The 15,760-nt window shown below is 51.3% G+C and overlaps 1 protein-coding gene across 4 annotated transcripts in view; it reads left to right on the top strand.

The window, feature by feature from the left end:
- The first annotated feature begins 11,438 nt into the window (after nucleotides 1-11,438).
- TOX2 (TOX high mobility group box family member 2) overlaps nucleotides 11,439-15,760 on the top strand; it is a 154,928-nt gene continuing 150,606 nt past the window's right edge. For all 4 annotated transcript variants that reach the window (XM_054218434.1, XM_054218435.1, XM_054218437.1 and 1 more), the window contains exon 1: nucleotides 11,439-11,610. In XM_054218434.1, the coding sequence (XP_054074409.1) occupies nucleotides 11,509-11,610 (102 nt within the window). In that variant the 5' untranslated portion in view covers nucleotides 11,439-11,508. The remainder of the gene's footprint in view (nucleotides 11,611-15,760) is intronic.

The raw sequence follows: 15,760 nt of genomic DNA on the forward strand, positions 1-15,760 counted from the left end.
AGATTTTTTTTTTTTTTTTCATCATTCTCACATCCTCTTCCGTCTTCAGTACGTTGAGGTGCTGGTGCTGATAGAAGCACCTGAAATAGAACACTTAATAGCTGGCCAGACTGGGAGCCCTTTCTTACCAGCCAGGGAAAAGAAACTCACACAGGGCTTACATTGTTATTTAAAGATATGCTATCAGCTCCTTTTAGCCCCCATTTAAAATCTGAGAAAGACAAACATTTCCTTACAGTAAAAAAAAAAAAAAAAAAAAAACCAAAACCACATATATGTATACTAAATTCAAAGACTCAGAGAAGACTGGGTTTGCTGTGTTTTCCTCATTTACTTGTATTTAATATGGTTTTTGTGGCCCGCGTTTGCAGCCACGCTCGGCAGCATCAAAACAAGGCAGTTTACACCTGCAGATGCCACTGGGATGCGGGTGCTGGTGCGCAGAGCTGCTGGCTCCGTGCCGCTGAGGAACCCAAGGAGCCCCATGCCCAAGGGCACTGCTTGCAGAGACACCAAAATTCGTGTGATTAACCAGCCTGAGAGAAGCCCAGCACTGGACGAAGCGGGCGCCCTGGAAATCCAGGCAATAAATGATTGCACTGCTATAAATTCATTCCCCGGCAGCGGATGGAGAAGGCTCCTCCATCCCCTCCAGCTCCCGCAGACCTCAGGCATCCAAGCCAAGGACCTTTGGACATCATTTGGGGCTGCATTTGTGAAGAAAGGGGCAAAGGGCAATAAGCAGAGCTGTCGCATGTGCTCGAACTTGATTTCATTGTGCTGTGCAAATGGGTTTCACCATGCTAAAGTCTGCTCCTGCCTGGGTTCCTGTGGCGCGGGGCTGTATTCTTAACACAGGCGAAGAACGCGCTCCCTTGCAGACCTTGGTTTCTGCAAACGTGGCCCCTGTGAATGTAATCAATGTTGTGCAGAGCTGCCGAAATCGAAAACAAAGCCGGAACGATCATTGTGCTAAGTTTGGGTTCCTCATTGTTCATTGAATTACATCAGTGTTTTCTTTAGTTGCACAGTCAGCTGGCAAAGGTTTGTTTGAAATCTCGAGACTCTCCCCTTTCAGGGGAAAAACACGAATTTCCGGGAGATGCGGGCTCTGCTCTGCATCACGGGGCCGGGGCTGCCGTGGCGGGGCACGACCCAGCAGCGGCGGCTGCAGTGTATCCATAGGCGAAAAAATGCTCTGGTTTGGTTTGGTTTGTTTTTTTTTTTTTTTTACTTTGAATTTAACTCGCAGACACTATTTTATCTGCTTTAAAATAAAACTAACCATTCAAACTTATTTTTCTTAACCATTAAAACTTCTCATGACCGTGATGAGGTATTGTGTTTCTCTGGCATTTCATTGAGGTGATCCTAGGTGGTAAAACTCTTGCTTTCTCCAAAGACTCCTTGACTGCTGAGGGTGAGCAGGGACTCACGAACCCTCCCGGAGCCTTCTTCCCCTGCCCGGTGTGATGGTGAATGGGTGCTGTGTCAGTGTAACGTGGGATCCCCTGAAACCCACCCACCCCCCCGGAATACCAGGATGGGGTAAATCCTTCTTTCCCCTGCAGCATTCCCATACGCAGTCCCCCAGCTGCCGTGGGACAAGGAGCAACTGGATGTTTCGGCTCCTCGGCGTGGATGGAGTCTGGGTGCCAACGAGCACACGTCCTGGTGAATGGGAGTCACTGCTCGTTTAAATTTACCTCAACTTCTCTCTTTTTTGGCATCCACAGTCTAACTTGCCCCAGAAGTCATCTGTCCTGGTGCGCCGTGCCTTGGAGCAAACTCTTCTGGTAAGTTGAAGTGGTCAGATCGTGAGCTATAGAGCTTTTTTGTTTGGCTCTTTTAAAGTTGTACTTTTGTTTGATGCAGAGCAGCTACAGGGTGGCTCAGCCTGCACAGCCCACACTAAATTATTTTTGTTTCCTTGCTCAGGAACTGAGTCCCTGGCTTTTTTAACTACACAGAGGAAAATAAGGGTAAAATGGCAGAACTTGGGATGAGGTTCATTAAGAGTTAAAGCAAAAACACAGCATGGAAGAAGCTGCACAACATTTATGTTGTACCTGTTTCCTAAGGAGCCTGCAGAACTTAAGAAACTAAGAAAAAGAAGAGTTGCCAAGTCTTGTGACACTTGGTGCTTTTATTTGTGGGGCAGAGGTCTTGTACGGCCATGGGGAGAAGATGGGCAAGGAGAAAGTCAAGCCCAGAAGACCAAGGAGAGGAGACAAGAATAAAAGACACGATGGAGAAACGGGCACTGAGGGACTATCAGGGCAGAAAGGGCCTGGGGGCTGCGACAGAGGGTAGGGGAGGAAGAAAGGGGGCAGAGGCTAAAAGGAGGAAAAGTGCAGGTTGTGGTTTGGGGTGTTTTACCAAGGTGTCCAAGAGCTGAGAACTAAGGACCCGTCCTTGGACATTGATGGGAGGAGGAATTATCTTTTTGGTGAAAACTGCATTTATCAGGGTTAAACAATTTGTGGTTTGTATTAATTTTGCAACTTCTTTTTTTGCGAGAGAGGGAGAGAAGAGAGAGGAACAGATTGAAAATATGAAAAATATCTCATTTCAGCGTTTTCAAATATGAGACATTTTCAGTTTTCGCTTTGAAAGACAGGCCCCTGTTTCATGACTAATACCATTATCTTAAGACACAGAGGGCAGGAAGTAACCTGACACTGAGCTGAAAGTTTTGTTTCAGACAGAGGACGTTTTGGGGGTTTGCCTGCGATAATTCCCCGCACCCTCCCTGGCATTGCCCGAGTCTTTACTTCTGCCGTTGAAATGAAAATCCATTATTTGTCCGGCTCAGCGAATAACACTGACCGGCATTTCCAGGGGCAGCAGAAACCCTGGAGGAAGGCTGCCAAAAGCCCGGGGAGTCAGAGTTCCTCTTCACCTTCAAAGCTTCAGACTCTCCGATGCTTTAGCGATGCCATTACAGATGCCTAATGTTAGACTCGTGTCAAACCTCTCCTCGCTCCCACTCCATCAGCCCCACGAGGACGACGACAAACCATCTGAAGAGTCAGGAGTCATCCCAGGTCGGGCTGAAATAGCTAGAAACCACTGATAATCTCCAGGTTCATTAACATTTTTGGTTTTAAAAGTGGTAATTCTCTGTCACTAGGATAATATATATATAGAGAGAGAGAGAGCAAGTGGAAGCTAGGATATAATTTTAGGCTTGACTCTTAAGGCGACAATATTTGGGGTTGTCAAGTAGAGGTGCGGCGTGTGTCGATGTGTGGGAATGCATGCAAAAATGGTTTTGAAGTGCAGTATGTGTGCCTAACTTCAGCTCAGAGGCTACCTTGGGAAATTCCCCCCAGCCATGATACCTTGGGTGAAAGCAAAAGCAGAGCCTTGGAAGCGCTAGAAAAAATCGCAGCGATGAAACTGAGCTAAAATGAATTTTGACACTTAATCCTAGATCAATTGGCAAATATCACAATAGATAATTTTTTTTCTTGTCTCCCTGGCAAAGCAGAGCCAGGTGAAAATGGTTTTTAAAAAAAAAGATATTAATTTCTAAGATCAGCCGCCAATCTTCTCACTGGGCTGAGGGTGGGCACAGGAGCTCCAAAATATTGAATAAGTTTAGAGAAAGAAGCCAACTATTGCAAGCTCAGGAGATCATTTATGAAACAAAAATCACTCTCCGCTGCACTGAAGAGCCTGAGAGATGCTCTCAGAAAGATTAATTTTCTGGGTAGAGGAGGGGACCGTCGGCTTCGCCCCTCAAAATGAAGCGGCGAGATGATTCAATCGCATCACTTCGAGCGTGAGCCCCAGACATTCATTCAAAGCACAGTTATAAGAAATGACTCCTTTACTTTAGGAGGAAGAACACTGAAGAAACTGTTAAACTTGGTCACAGTATCTGACATCCTTGAAATCAAAAGCAATACTTCTTCTCAGCGACTGCACAGTAAAATTAAAGATATGAAGCCAAATTCATCTCTGGTGTAATACTCCTGCCAGTGGCCGGGGAGGCACCTGGGATTAATTTCCTCTATTATACAAGTGGCACAAGACTCTGACAAATTGTTTTGAATGTTTTTTTTTTTTTGTAACACTTAGCTACAGAAACCTTACTCACTAAGCGTCCCACGTGTGTGAAAAGGAGCAGCTCCAAGCTCCTCCTCGCCAAGGATGGACACTGGGCTGCGACTCCCACCCTGATCCGGTGGGCAAAAGGTGGGAAAACGCTCAGATTCACTAATTTCTTATGTAGAAAAAATACTCTGTGGGGTGTCGGTGATCGAGGAGGGAACGTGGGCCTTGGCGTGCCTGCCTCGGTGGAGGGGCAGGTCTTTGAGTGATCACTGGATTTGGGGGCTGGGTTATAGGTTGGTTGCACTGGACCAGCGTGTGGCTGGCAGAGTGAGTCAAGCGTCGCCTCCCCAGTGTCCGGGGTTGGGCTGTGACACCTTCCCCAGGCAGCCGCAGAGCATGGTCGCCTCTCTCTGTTCCCTTTTTCTTTGGGGTAAAGCTTGTAAACTCCGTCTGTGCAAAGCAATGCCTGTATTTATGCTCCTGGACATAACCCGCTTCTTTGCTTACAGTTTGCCTGTGGAAAGCTTACATTTTCCTGGAGGAATTATAAACGTCAGCATGGCGTGCGGGTGCTCGCCGTGCCAGCGCTGGCCCAAAACCCCCCAAGATGGGTCCAGTCCCCATCTCCGAACGACCCCCGGCGCTCGCTCCTCCTTGGCTCACACCTCCTCTCTCTTATGCAGCCCCCCCCGTATCCTCCTGCCCCAAACTTGCGTGAGCATCACTGGCCAGGTCAGGTTTAAGCAAGCACTTACCGTTCAGACAGTCTTCTCCTCCCACGCAGCAGCACTAGGGAGGAAGCTCTTACGCTTCCCTGGACGGGGATACCAGGCACCCAACCAGTCAAATAATGTCCAGAGTCAAAAGCAAACTCGGGAGAGGGGTGAGTATGGAGCCCATGGGCTTTTCAGTTGAGCTGCTTGCAGCTGGCCTCCCAAGTCTGCAGCTGGCGAGTAAATTCATTTTCTGAAGTGCTGCCCCACATCTCTTCAGTCACTCGAATCCTTGAGAAATCAGGGGTGCGTTTCGCTATGGGTTTGAGGAGGTGAGGTTAAGGACAAGGCGCTCTCTGCCTTTATTAGTGAAAGGATTTCACCTCACGTGGTGAAACTTCTGGCCAGCAGAGACAACACATACGGCCTTTGAGAGGACGGGTCTGCTAACAAACCGTAAAATATCCCCCTGCCGCTACGTCACCTATTTCCCAAGCTGAGCCCAACTCGCCGTGGCACTCCGACGCAGAGACTACTGATGCAGTCCTGAGCTGGCTCTGCAAACCATCAGCTGTCGTTCTCAAGCCCACGTGTTGACGTTGCCCCAAAGAACAGATTTGCGAGAAAACTCAGGAAGGAGGCCTTGCGCAAAATCTTGTGCCTCCGAGCAGCGCTGCCACCTCCCCGTGATGCTGAGGTGGCCGCCGGGCGCTCCGCGGTGGCAGTTCCACCACCTCGCAAAGACCGGAGCTGCTCCGCTGGGGGGGGGGGGGTTGGCGTTTGCTGCCAAATCTCTTCATAGAGTTAATTAGCGAGGTCATTGGTGCAGCCCTGTTTCCTACATTTAGCCTCCGTGAAATGTGCTGAACTTGAGCTTTGTTATATTTTCCTTTCATTTTATGAAAAGAAAGCCAGGTGAGGATCGTGGGGGTTCCACCTACCCACAGCTGCATTTGGGTAATACCCTGAAGGTCAGGAGGAAGCATAGAGCTTGATATATCAAGATGTCCAAGCGCTTGTATCACTTTAAACATGAGAAGAAACTTGCTGATGTCTTTCATCCTGATGTCTTTCATTGAGACCTTTTGTCTTCAGCCTATTCACATTAACGCATGTTTTTTTGAGGGAAATAATTTACCCGTAAGCATCAGCCAGTTTGGTATTTGAACCAGAGAGGAGCAGGTATTTGACCAAAGGAGAGCAGGTACCTCCACTTGGGCAGAAGAACAATGTGAGCTGATGTGTGGGCGTCCTTAACGCTTCTCCATCCTGTTTGAGCTTGTTTTGGTTTGTTATATTTGGGTTTCTGGAATGTTTTATCCTATCAATGACATTAATTATGGAGTAATTGCCTTAGTAGCATGTAACAACTCTCCTCTTTTTTTAAATAGATTTTCACACAATGTGTAAACTTTGCTGTATATGTGCTACGTTTCTTGTGTCACGAAATAATGTGTAGACAAAATAATGTTTTTCCTGTCAGAAATTCAATGGGCATCTAAAGCAAAGTGACAGGTGGTTAAATAGCTGCATTTAAAGGATGTCAAGAAGATTTTTTGGACAGGTACCAAAACCCAATGCCAAAAAGAAGGCCTAATACCATCTGTTTTGTTAGCAGAGAGATGCGATTTTACATTAGATTTTAAATGACATGAAATGCCAAATTCATAACCTTGATTTGTGGGTCAAATCTAGCTTATCTAGATCGTGGGTGTTTTTATTTACTAGCACAGTTCCTGACCCCGAGCCCACGCAGGTAAACGAACACGCTTTCCATCAGACCCATTTTAAAGTAATAGGGAGCTCTTGAGTTGCATTTAATTTTGTTTTGTATTACATGTAAATCCAGATGCAATGTGGATTTAATTAATCCAATTTCATTGCATTTTAATGTACACATTTGCATTGTGTTTATTGGCAATTGGTTTTATCCATTTGTTCAGCATTTTTATGACCAATGAAACTACTGAATATTTAGAGACCTATATACTTCCTAGCAGGAATGAGGAGCGTAGCTCTGAATTAAATAGTTCTCTGACATAAACTGGGGATAAGACTAAAATGTCAAAATATAGCTGCATAATACAGTGGAAAAATGATATCAGTATTTTAAAGGCATAAACCACGTTGTGCTAAATTATTTTAAAAATAATTTCAGCAGGCATTTTAGAGGGTGTGTTGAGGGGAGGAGGACTACTTTGAAACAAAGAATGAAACTGATAGATTCAGACACTTTTCCCTGCTTCTAAAAGGTGCCTTTGAAATTACGATTGTTCAGGTTTAGTCTAATATTTAGAAATACTCACTGTAGAGTTTTCTCTTCTTTGTGAGGAGTCCGTGTGGCTTAAATGGGATTGCTGAGATAATCACACTCCGCTGTTTCTGTTCCAGGGCTAACGTTAGGCATGAAATGTGAGTTGTCATGTTTGGAGCTCCTCTTTCAATGACCCGGCCAAAGCAACTAAAAAAATTCTGCGTTTTGTGAGGAGTCAGTTGTGAAAAGAACGAAAAGACCAGCATCTTTTCATGGCTGTGTTCAGCTGCTTGGCTCAGCTCTGCTGGGAATGCTGCGGCTCCGGTGGTGTCGCTGGCTTTGCTGTCCTTTCAGCCATCCTGGACCGTCCCTCTTGCCTTCTGATGCTTGGCCAAAAAAAGAGGTCTTGACTCGCTTTTCCCTTGGTTCTCTGTTTTTTGATCCAGGGGGTGTTTTGCTGATCGATGGCTGGTCCGTTGAGCCAAGTGAAAGCTGCTCCTTGACTGAGGGTCTGCGGCACCTCTCCCTGTCCCCTTTGGCGCCAAGCCCTCCCTACAGAGGACACCACCCAGCTTCACTGGAGCTGAGCTAGCCCCAGAGGAATGGCCGTGGCATGTCATGGAGGGGAAAGGCCTCTGCCCCAGAGTACACTGTGCCTCTGGTGGGCACGTGTGGTGTTGGGAGGTGAGTACGTTCCACCTGCCTGGAGGTTTGGCCTTTATTTTCCCTCTGCCCTAGGCTTCCTGGCAGTGAGAGATCCCCCATGGATCTTCCATGGATGATCCCTCCAAGGATGGTCCTTGGAGGTCTACAGGTTATGTTGGTGCCAATAACGGGCATGTGGGCTGGGGATGATCCCTGCAAGTCTTTGCACTGTTGGGATGCTCCTTGCTTGGTTGGTGGTATCTAATGCAAAGTTTCTGGGGCTGGAGGGTAAGACCCGTCCAATGGGGCCATCCCTAGAAGAAAACGAGCATGTTGTCATCGTAAGGCTCAACATCCCCCTGCTCGGATGGCTCCTGCGGAGCTAGGCTTTCTGGGGATGCTCAGCCTTCTTTTCTGCTATACCCAGCTCTGAAAAGGGGAGTCTGCTTTCTCCTTGACCTGATGGGAAAGCCTCAGAGGCAGGAGAGATACCAAAAAGCGGGGTCTGGGTGGAATTTAGACACCTGCATTCAAACCCATGCATGGGAAATTCCCCCACTTGGGAAAAACCTAGTAGGTGCCTGAATTCATTCAGTTGCTTCTGTTTGGACAAGAGAGATCCCAAAGAGAGACCTTCCAGGGGCCACCTTGCTCCTTCCTAAGCTCTGCTGCAATCCAGCTGTGGGTGATCCAGCAGGAGGACGTCTGCTGGGTTCACACACCATCTGACGTGGAGCTCAGGAGATGCCGTCACCCTCACCAGATGCTTGGCCAGCACTGTTTGTACCTTTGCAGTCCCCTCAGGGTGGCCTGGCAAGCCCGTGCTGCTCAGGTAGGATCTACTGCGTGTCCTACGCCTGGTGGGAAGAAGCTCTGCACCACTGATGCCTCTGCTTTGGTGGGGAGGGGTTGTATGATGCTGGTCCTAGGTAGGCAGGGACACCAAAGTGCTAGAGGAAAGCAGGAGTTCAGAGAAATCTATATCTCCTGGTAGGTTGCCACTTGGACATGCGCTCCATAGGGCAGACACCAAACTGCCACGAGGGATAAAATACATTGAAACATGGGTAAAAACAGTCGGAAGCAAGATTTAGCAGCAGGTACAAGTTGGAGGCTTCCTGAACGCATGGCGAGCCCAAGCAGGTCCCCCCCAGTGCAGAAGCAGCTGCTGACGCTGGGGTAGACCATTGCAGAGGCTGGAGGCACCTTGTGACATGTCATTCTCCAGGCCCTGGTCAGGGGGTTGTGCTGGGCAGCTGACCAAGGCTCAGCTCCACCACGTTGTCTTCTTCTGACAGTCTAACAAGTCAGAAGACGGGAGGTGAGCCGTAAGAACATTTGTTTGATGAGGAGCGTTCCCTCTGCCAGCTTCCCTTGGCGTATATCAAAAAAAAAAAAAAAAAAAAAAAAGAGAGAAAAAAAACATTTATGGATATTAATAGCAATAACACTTTGTGACGCCGGGTTTTTCAGATCAGTCTCTGTTTGAGGACTAACGAAGGCAGCCGCATGTGCAAAGTTTGACAGGGCTGATTGTTGTAAATCTCGTGCTCGGGGGATCTGAGGAGGCACGAAGGAAAACGGCGCTTCGGTTGGGAAAGACGAGCTTTTAAAAACGGTTTGAGTGGGACCGTTGTGGAGTCTCAGGCGCTGAAAAGGAATTGGGTTGTATCTGCTGGGGAGACGCGGCAAGTTTGGTGACAAAATGTGTTAATTTTTGTGGGAAACAACAGAATTAAATCCTGCTTTAAGCAAAAAAAGCCAATTCAGCCTTAACTGTAAAGCTGCTAGCAGTGACTCCACACTATATGAAATATAATAATTATGATAATTAATAAAGATAATAATACAGTAAAACCTTGCTAATTCATACTAATGACTCAGAGGCTGCTTACTAATTACTGAATTTTGTGGATAAACAAGCTAGAATAATGCATCATAAAATACACTTTGTTCCATTATTTTGACAACTCTCGTTTAGTTTTAATTATTTATACTCCATAATATACTCATCACTGTACTTGGGAGGGTTTTACAAAAATAATGTAGCTCTAATAATTTGACATGTCAGCTCAGTATTTGCTGAAGCAGGGAGGGAGGAAAATTTCTGGATGTGTGCAAATCAGGAAGAGCGTGGATCAGTTGAACGCACAGATCTTGGAAGTTGTAATGCAAAATATTATATATATACGTCTCTATAACACCTTTGACCGGGAGCCCTCGGAGCCGCTCGCCTCCTGCCCAACTCTCGCAAGCTGACCAGCTTCGTGGCTACACACGGAAGGATCGATGCCGATTCTCCAGAAAAATCACACAGTTTGAAAAAATAATAATAAATGTGAAGTAGTTTTGGTGCCCAAATCAATTTTTATCCCCGGATCAATTTTTTTCCACCACCACGAGGGCTAAAAGCTTGGTTTTAATTTAAATGAGCGCTACAATTTTTACATAATCACTTGATTCCCGGAGCTGGCATTCCCTCGAAACCCCAGCCTGCCTTCCCCCTCCCAAATTTGGCAGGAGCCGGCCACACTCTTGCAATGAAAGAGGCTCCTGGAAGAACTCAGAGTTTATCTAGCTCAGTTTTCCAGGTACTGAGCTAAGGAGTCCTGTAGGGTACATGTTGCAAATGTGCCTTCGTAGTCGTGATGTTTTTCTTTTTAAAAAAAAGGCCATTTCCATTGGAAATTTGCCAGAAAACTGATTCTATCAGCCCTGTCCTAGCTGTCTGCGAGCATATGGATCGGTTGCGGTAACTCGCCGTATCTGGGAATGGAATAACATACTGCAAAAAACGCTCCACATATAATATTCTCTTCCACCGGGCTGGTTTCTGAAGGGGCCTGTTGTGAGCCGTGCCGGAGGGAGCGGGAGAGCGCAGAGCCGGCGGTGGGGTGATAGAAAGGGGATGATCCCACGTGTCCCACCTTGGAGCATCCTCCTTTTTTCCCCACCCACTGGATTTGGGGTTTCCATGCCCATCTCCCCTGCGAGCCCCTGCCTGCGGGGAGTCTGAGCGGGATGGCAGGGATGGACGGGTGCTGGCTGGCCATGGATGGGTGCTATGAAGACGGAGAGGTGTAGGAAGCCGGGTGGCTGTGGGTCTCCACACCTCGGGGAGCAGGAGGCCACCACCACTGACTGAGAGCGGTTTTTCTCCCCCGGGTGGGAGAGTGCGTGGGGGGACCTTTGGGTGCCGGGGTGGTATTTGGGGTGGCTCAGCATGATGGAGAGCATCCTTCGTCCAAGGGGCTATGCAGAGGGAAAAGAAGGCAGCTGGGCACTATCCTGTGCCGGGTGGGGGGTGGGGGGGGCAAAACCGGGCAGGGGGCTTCGGTGAGGGCTGGGGGGCAGAGGAGGGGTGCCAGGGTCCCTAAACGGGGAGTGGGAACCGCTGTCTCACCCTCTCTCCCGGTCCCTCGGGGGGCTGTTTCAGCCTCCCCCTCCCCGGGGATGGGGCAGAGGGGGCCGTCCCGGGGGAGGGGGAAGGAGGGCCGGGGTGGGGGGAAGGCTCCAGGGAGAGGAAAGAGACCGGGGGCGGGGGGGGGGGAAAGGCTCCAGCCCCACCGCCCCGAGGTGCCGGCAGCGGGGGCGGCCCGGCCCCGCCGCGAACAATAGCGGCCCCGGCGCGGGGCGGTGCGGAGCGGGGCGGGCCGGGGGCCGCCGCCCGCCCCCCCCCCCATCCCTCCCCCCCCCCGCCGTTTCCCCCCCCCCCCCCCCCCGCAGCCGCCGCCGCCCGCCCTCTCCCCGCCCCCCGCGCCAGAGGCACCGCCGCCGCCGCAGCCGGGTCCATGCCCGCTGGAGCCCCCGCCTGCCGCCGCCCGCACCCCCGGCATGGACGTTAGGTTTTACCCCTCCGCCCCCACCGCCGTGGGCTCCCTGCCCGGAGCCGACCCCACTTGCCTGGGGCCGCTGGATTATTATCACTGCAACAAGGTATCGGGGCGGCGGGGAACGATGGCGGGGGTGGGGGGGGGGGGAAATGCGGAGCGGCTTCGCTCGGCGCGTCCCGCAACTTCTCGGCGGTGGGGGTGGGTGGGGGGAGAAGAAGGAAGGAAAGTGCCGGTGGTGCCCGGCTCTTTCCTGCGGGAGGGAATTTTGAAAGTGGTCTAGAAGCGGCGCGGGGAAGAGCCGTCGGGTCCCCGGGCCGCCCCGGTAGCGGCCCCGGCGGAGCGGGAGGAGCCGGAGCCCCGGGCGCTGCTCGGCGGGGCGGGCTGGGGAGAAACGCTGCGGGGGGAGCGCGGCTCTTTGGGGCTGTTTGTTTTCCCTGCCGGTTTTGGGCGGTGGGTTTATTTCCTATTTTTCTTACGGGAGCGTTTGGCCCGAAGCGATGTACGTGTGCGTGCCTGTGTGTGCGCGGGGGGGGGGTTGTTGTGGGGGTTGTTGTCGGGCACTTTTGGTTGTTGTTGTTTGTTGTGTACCTTCTTCGCAAGGGCTGGAGGGTCGCCGGCACCTCCCCAGCCGGGGCTCCGGCTCCCACCCCCGCCTCCGTCCCCCACCTGCCCGCGGACCCCGGCGCTGATGCTCCGGCGGAGCGCGGTACCCAGCCCCGGGTTTGGGGAATGGAAGCGGGGGGGGGGGGGATGATGTTCCCCCAGACCCCCAGCACGGCGGGGAAAGCTCCCCAACCTACATTTTCCCCCAACCTCGCTGCAGCTGGAAGGCAAATCACCCTCTCCTCGTAAGGAGAGGGGGATCCGCAGGGGGATATTTGAGAGCGCCGGAGGTGCTGTGGGAAATTTCCTTCATCCCGGAGAAGCCGGAGTGAAGGGGATGGATGCTGTACTTCAGCGATAAATACTCTGCCAGTATCGTGTAGGTGAACGGCGCTGGTGTTTCAGCTACAAAGCAGTAGGAAGCAAAGCCGTTTGGAGAGAGGGAGGATCACCCATGATAAGCTCCGAGACATAACCCAGGCTGTGTTCTCCTGGGCCAAATTCGGGTAATTGCCTTGAAAAAAGTTAATAAAGGGCAAAAATGCTCTCCTGTGTTGGGACTGCAGCTCAGGATGCCCTCGGCTCATCTCGCTGTTGTGATACTTTAGGATCAAACTCTTTGGGAACAAGCAGAGGGAAGCCTGTGTGGCTTCCCAGATGCAGCAAATTAATCTTTATGTATTGATGTATGTATTTAACCGTTCCCTGTCATTTGGGTTATTTATCTCTTTTTATTAAGTTGTAGCAAACCTAATAGTTCTCATTTATTTTGAGATGCCTGATTATGCTGAAACAACTTAAATTGATTTCTTCTCTGTCCATGTACTGCTAGTTTCAAACTGTCTTATTATTGTTGCCGTTGCTCTTAGAATGCTAAATATGCTCTTAAAATACTAACGAGAGATGGGTCACCTGGGAGCAGGTCATCTGTGCCTCTGAAACGTCAGCCGATAAAGTGTGCAAAAGCTGGAAGTCTGGGATCATGAGAGCATGTGCCGCTGGGAACTGCCGCAGCCCCCCAGATCCTGCTGGCTTTAGGAACTCGATTTTACCAAGAAGTTGTTAGATGTGACCACGATTTAGTTTTCCCGGCGGGAGCCGGGGCTCGGAGTCGCACAGGCGGCGGCGTGGCCCTTGCCGTGGGGTCCCCCACCAGCACCCGCCCGAGCCCTGGGGCACACGGGGCCCCACGTCCTCGACTCATCTGTGGCCTGAATCCCTGAGATTAGTCCCGGATTAGGCGGTGGCAACTGATCAGCGGGTCCTTGCTGGCGTGCGGCGCTGCGGATGGGGAGGCTGGAGGAAACCGCCGTGCGGGGGTCTCCGGCGAGCCCAGCCCCGGAGAATGAGTGGGTGCGTGTCGGTGGTGGCCAGGGCGGATGGGACGCTGGAGAGGAGCACCCCAGGTACTGACCACTGCCACCAGATGCTGCTGTTGTCACTGCTACGGAGGATCTTAAGGCAGTAGGAGAAGAAAGGAAGTGACTTACCCTTTTCTGATATTCAGGGCTCTTTTTTTTTTTTTTTTTTCTCTTCTTTTCTTTTCTGAGTTATCAAATGTCATTTGCTTATGCACAGCAGTGCACGTTTGTCTGCGGGATGAGGCTGCTGGAACGAAGCCAGAGACGAAATGGGCTGACTGTTGTTTTTCCCTGGCCGAATGCAGGTATAACGGCCGGATCTTCAGCATCCAGCCGTGGCCCGGTGCTGAGCCGGTGCTGGTCTCGCCTGCTGCCTTCCCAGACTTTGCTTCGGAGAACTTCTCCGGCTGGTGTGGGGTGGTGTACGGCTGGGCATTGCCCCTGGCGTGCTGTTTGTTATCTTGTGCTCTCTGAGCACACCCGGTTCCTCGGAGCCCCGTGGGACCCTCTGGGAAACTCCAAAAACTCACCCTTGTCCCAACCCCATCGCTCCTGTCCTGTGCTGGTGGCTCGGCCCAGAGCTGGGCTAAGACGGTGTCTGTCTCAGAACATTTCCACTTTAAAAAGCTACAGAGGAGGGTAGGGCGCAGTGGAAAAATCCAAAATTCTCCCACTGTCACATGCAGGTATCCCGGATGAAATCCATCTCTAGGAAGGACCTAGGCAAGGAGCACTTAACAGCTCTTTGCTGTCCTGCTTTGCTGATTTTACGGAGGGGCTTTAAAGCCGTTTGATTCAAACGGCTTGTTTTGTTCAGGTTCGGTGCTTTTTTCCCCCCAAAGGGCCACTTTGTTTATTTATTTCTTTTGGGGGGAGGCAGAGAAGCCGGGAAGGAGCGTGCAGTGTCACTGTGTATAAATAACTCGCTGAGAGCCCGGCAGAGCCCTGCCCGCTCGCCGGGGAGATGTGCTTCAGCCCAAAGCATCCTGAAATGTTAATGTAATTGTTTTGTGCACTTACTGAACATGATATGGTTACCGGGAGGGCTCCGATCTCGCCTGCGCGCCGCAGTGAGCCACAGTTTCTCTTTGCAGCTCCAGAGGTGCCTATTGCGTATCAGCATTTCTGTTTTTAAAAGGACGAGGGATGTTTAGAGGGATAATGAAATGGGAGCATATGTTCAGCTGAGGCCTCCCCAGAAGGGGGGCATTCGCACCCGTTCTTTAACCGCTTCTGGAGCATCCCTGTTTTCCCTCGAAGGGCTGGCTGGTTGGGGGGGAGCGAGGGGCTGGACACCCATAGGTGGAGGACGGGGTCCCTCACGCCCCGGCAGGCAGGGTGAGCAGGAGCCTTCCCCTCTGCCAACTGCCTTCGGTGAGGAGTTTTTATGCGTTGGGCATGCTGCTGGCATCGAAGCAGGGGAGAAAGGGCTCCCCGCATAAACCAGTCTCCATGATGGGTGATCCCGCCCGGAGCAGCTTGCAGGTGGGAAGAGGAGCCATCCCCAAACTTCCCGGTGCCTGGGATGCTGCTGCTCGCAGCCCGGAGGGCTGATGCTCCGTGGCAGGATTTTTAGGGTTGCGCTGGGCTCAGCCCAAGGTGCAGGGACCATAAGGAGCGTCTCCTTCCCCGAGCCACCCGACAGCATCCCTAGGGCACTCATTTCCCATGTCAGGGTACCAGCCCCTCTCCTCCTTCCCATGGACCAGATCCAGGACCTGCTCCATCGCTGGGACTGCACAGAAAAAACACCTCTTGTGCATTAGGTTGTGTCTGCGCAGCAGCCGCAAGGCACTGGGGAGGTTCAGTGGTACCAACCCTGCAGGGAACCCTCGTCCAAACTGGTGGCACCCAGCCCTGTCATCGGCCACCTGAGCCCCACTGAAGGGAGCACCTACCTCCCTTTCAGATTCCTCTTTTAAATTTGTGTTTGAAGCCCCTTTTTCTGTCCCCTCTGGCCTTTTTCCCTGGGACATGGGTACCTGCTGCAGCCCCCCCGTCCCGTTCCCTTGCTGGGGAAGTGGAGCATCCACGGCGTCTCGCCGCCGCCTGGGTGCTGGGATGCTGGCACGGGGAGAGGCAGCGCATTCCCGCACCGCGTCAGGGCATCGTTGGTCTGTGGTGGGGTATTTTCACATCCCTCCGGTTGCTTCGTGAAAATTCGGGGATTTTTCTCACTTAAAACTCTAGGGAAACTGCATCTTTGCATGGGGAGAAAAACCAAACCCACACAGTTTAGTAACACGGGGGCTCGTTCTGCTCTTAGCAGAGCTTTAGCGACAGGATCTG

Source organism: Rissa tridactyla, chromosome 12, assembly GCF_028500815.1.
Source record: "Rissa tridactyla isolate bRisTri1 chromosome 12, bRisTri1.patW.cur.20221130, whole genome shotgun sequence".
NCBI lineage: Eukaryota > Metazoa > Chordata > Aves > Charadriiformes > Laridae > Rissa > Rissa tridactyla.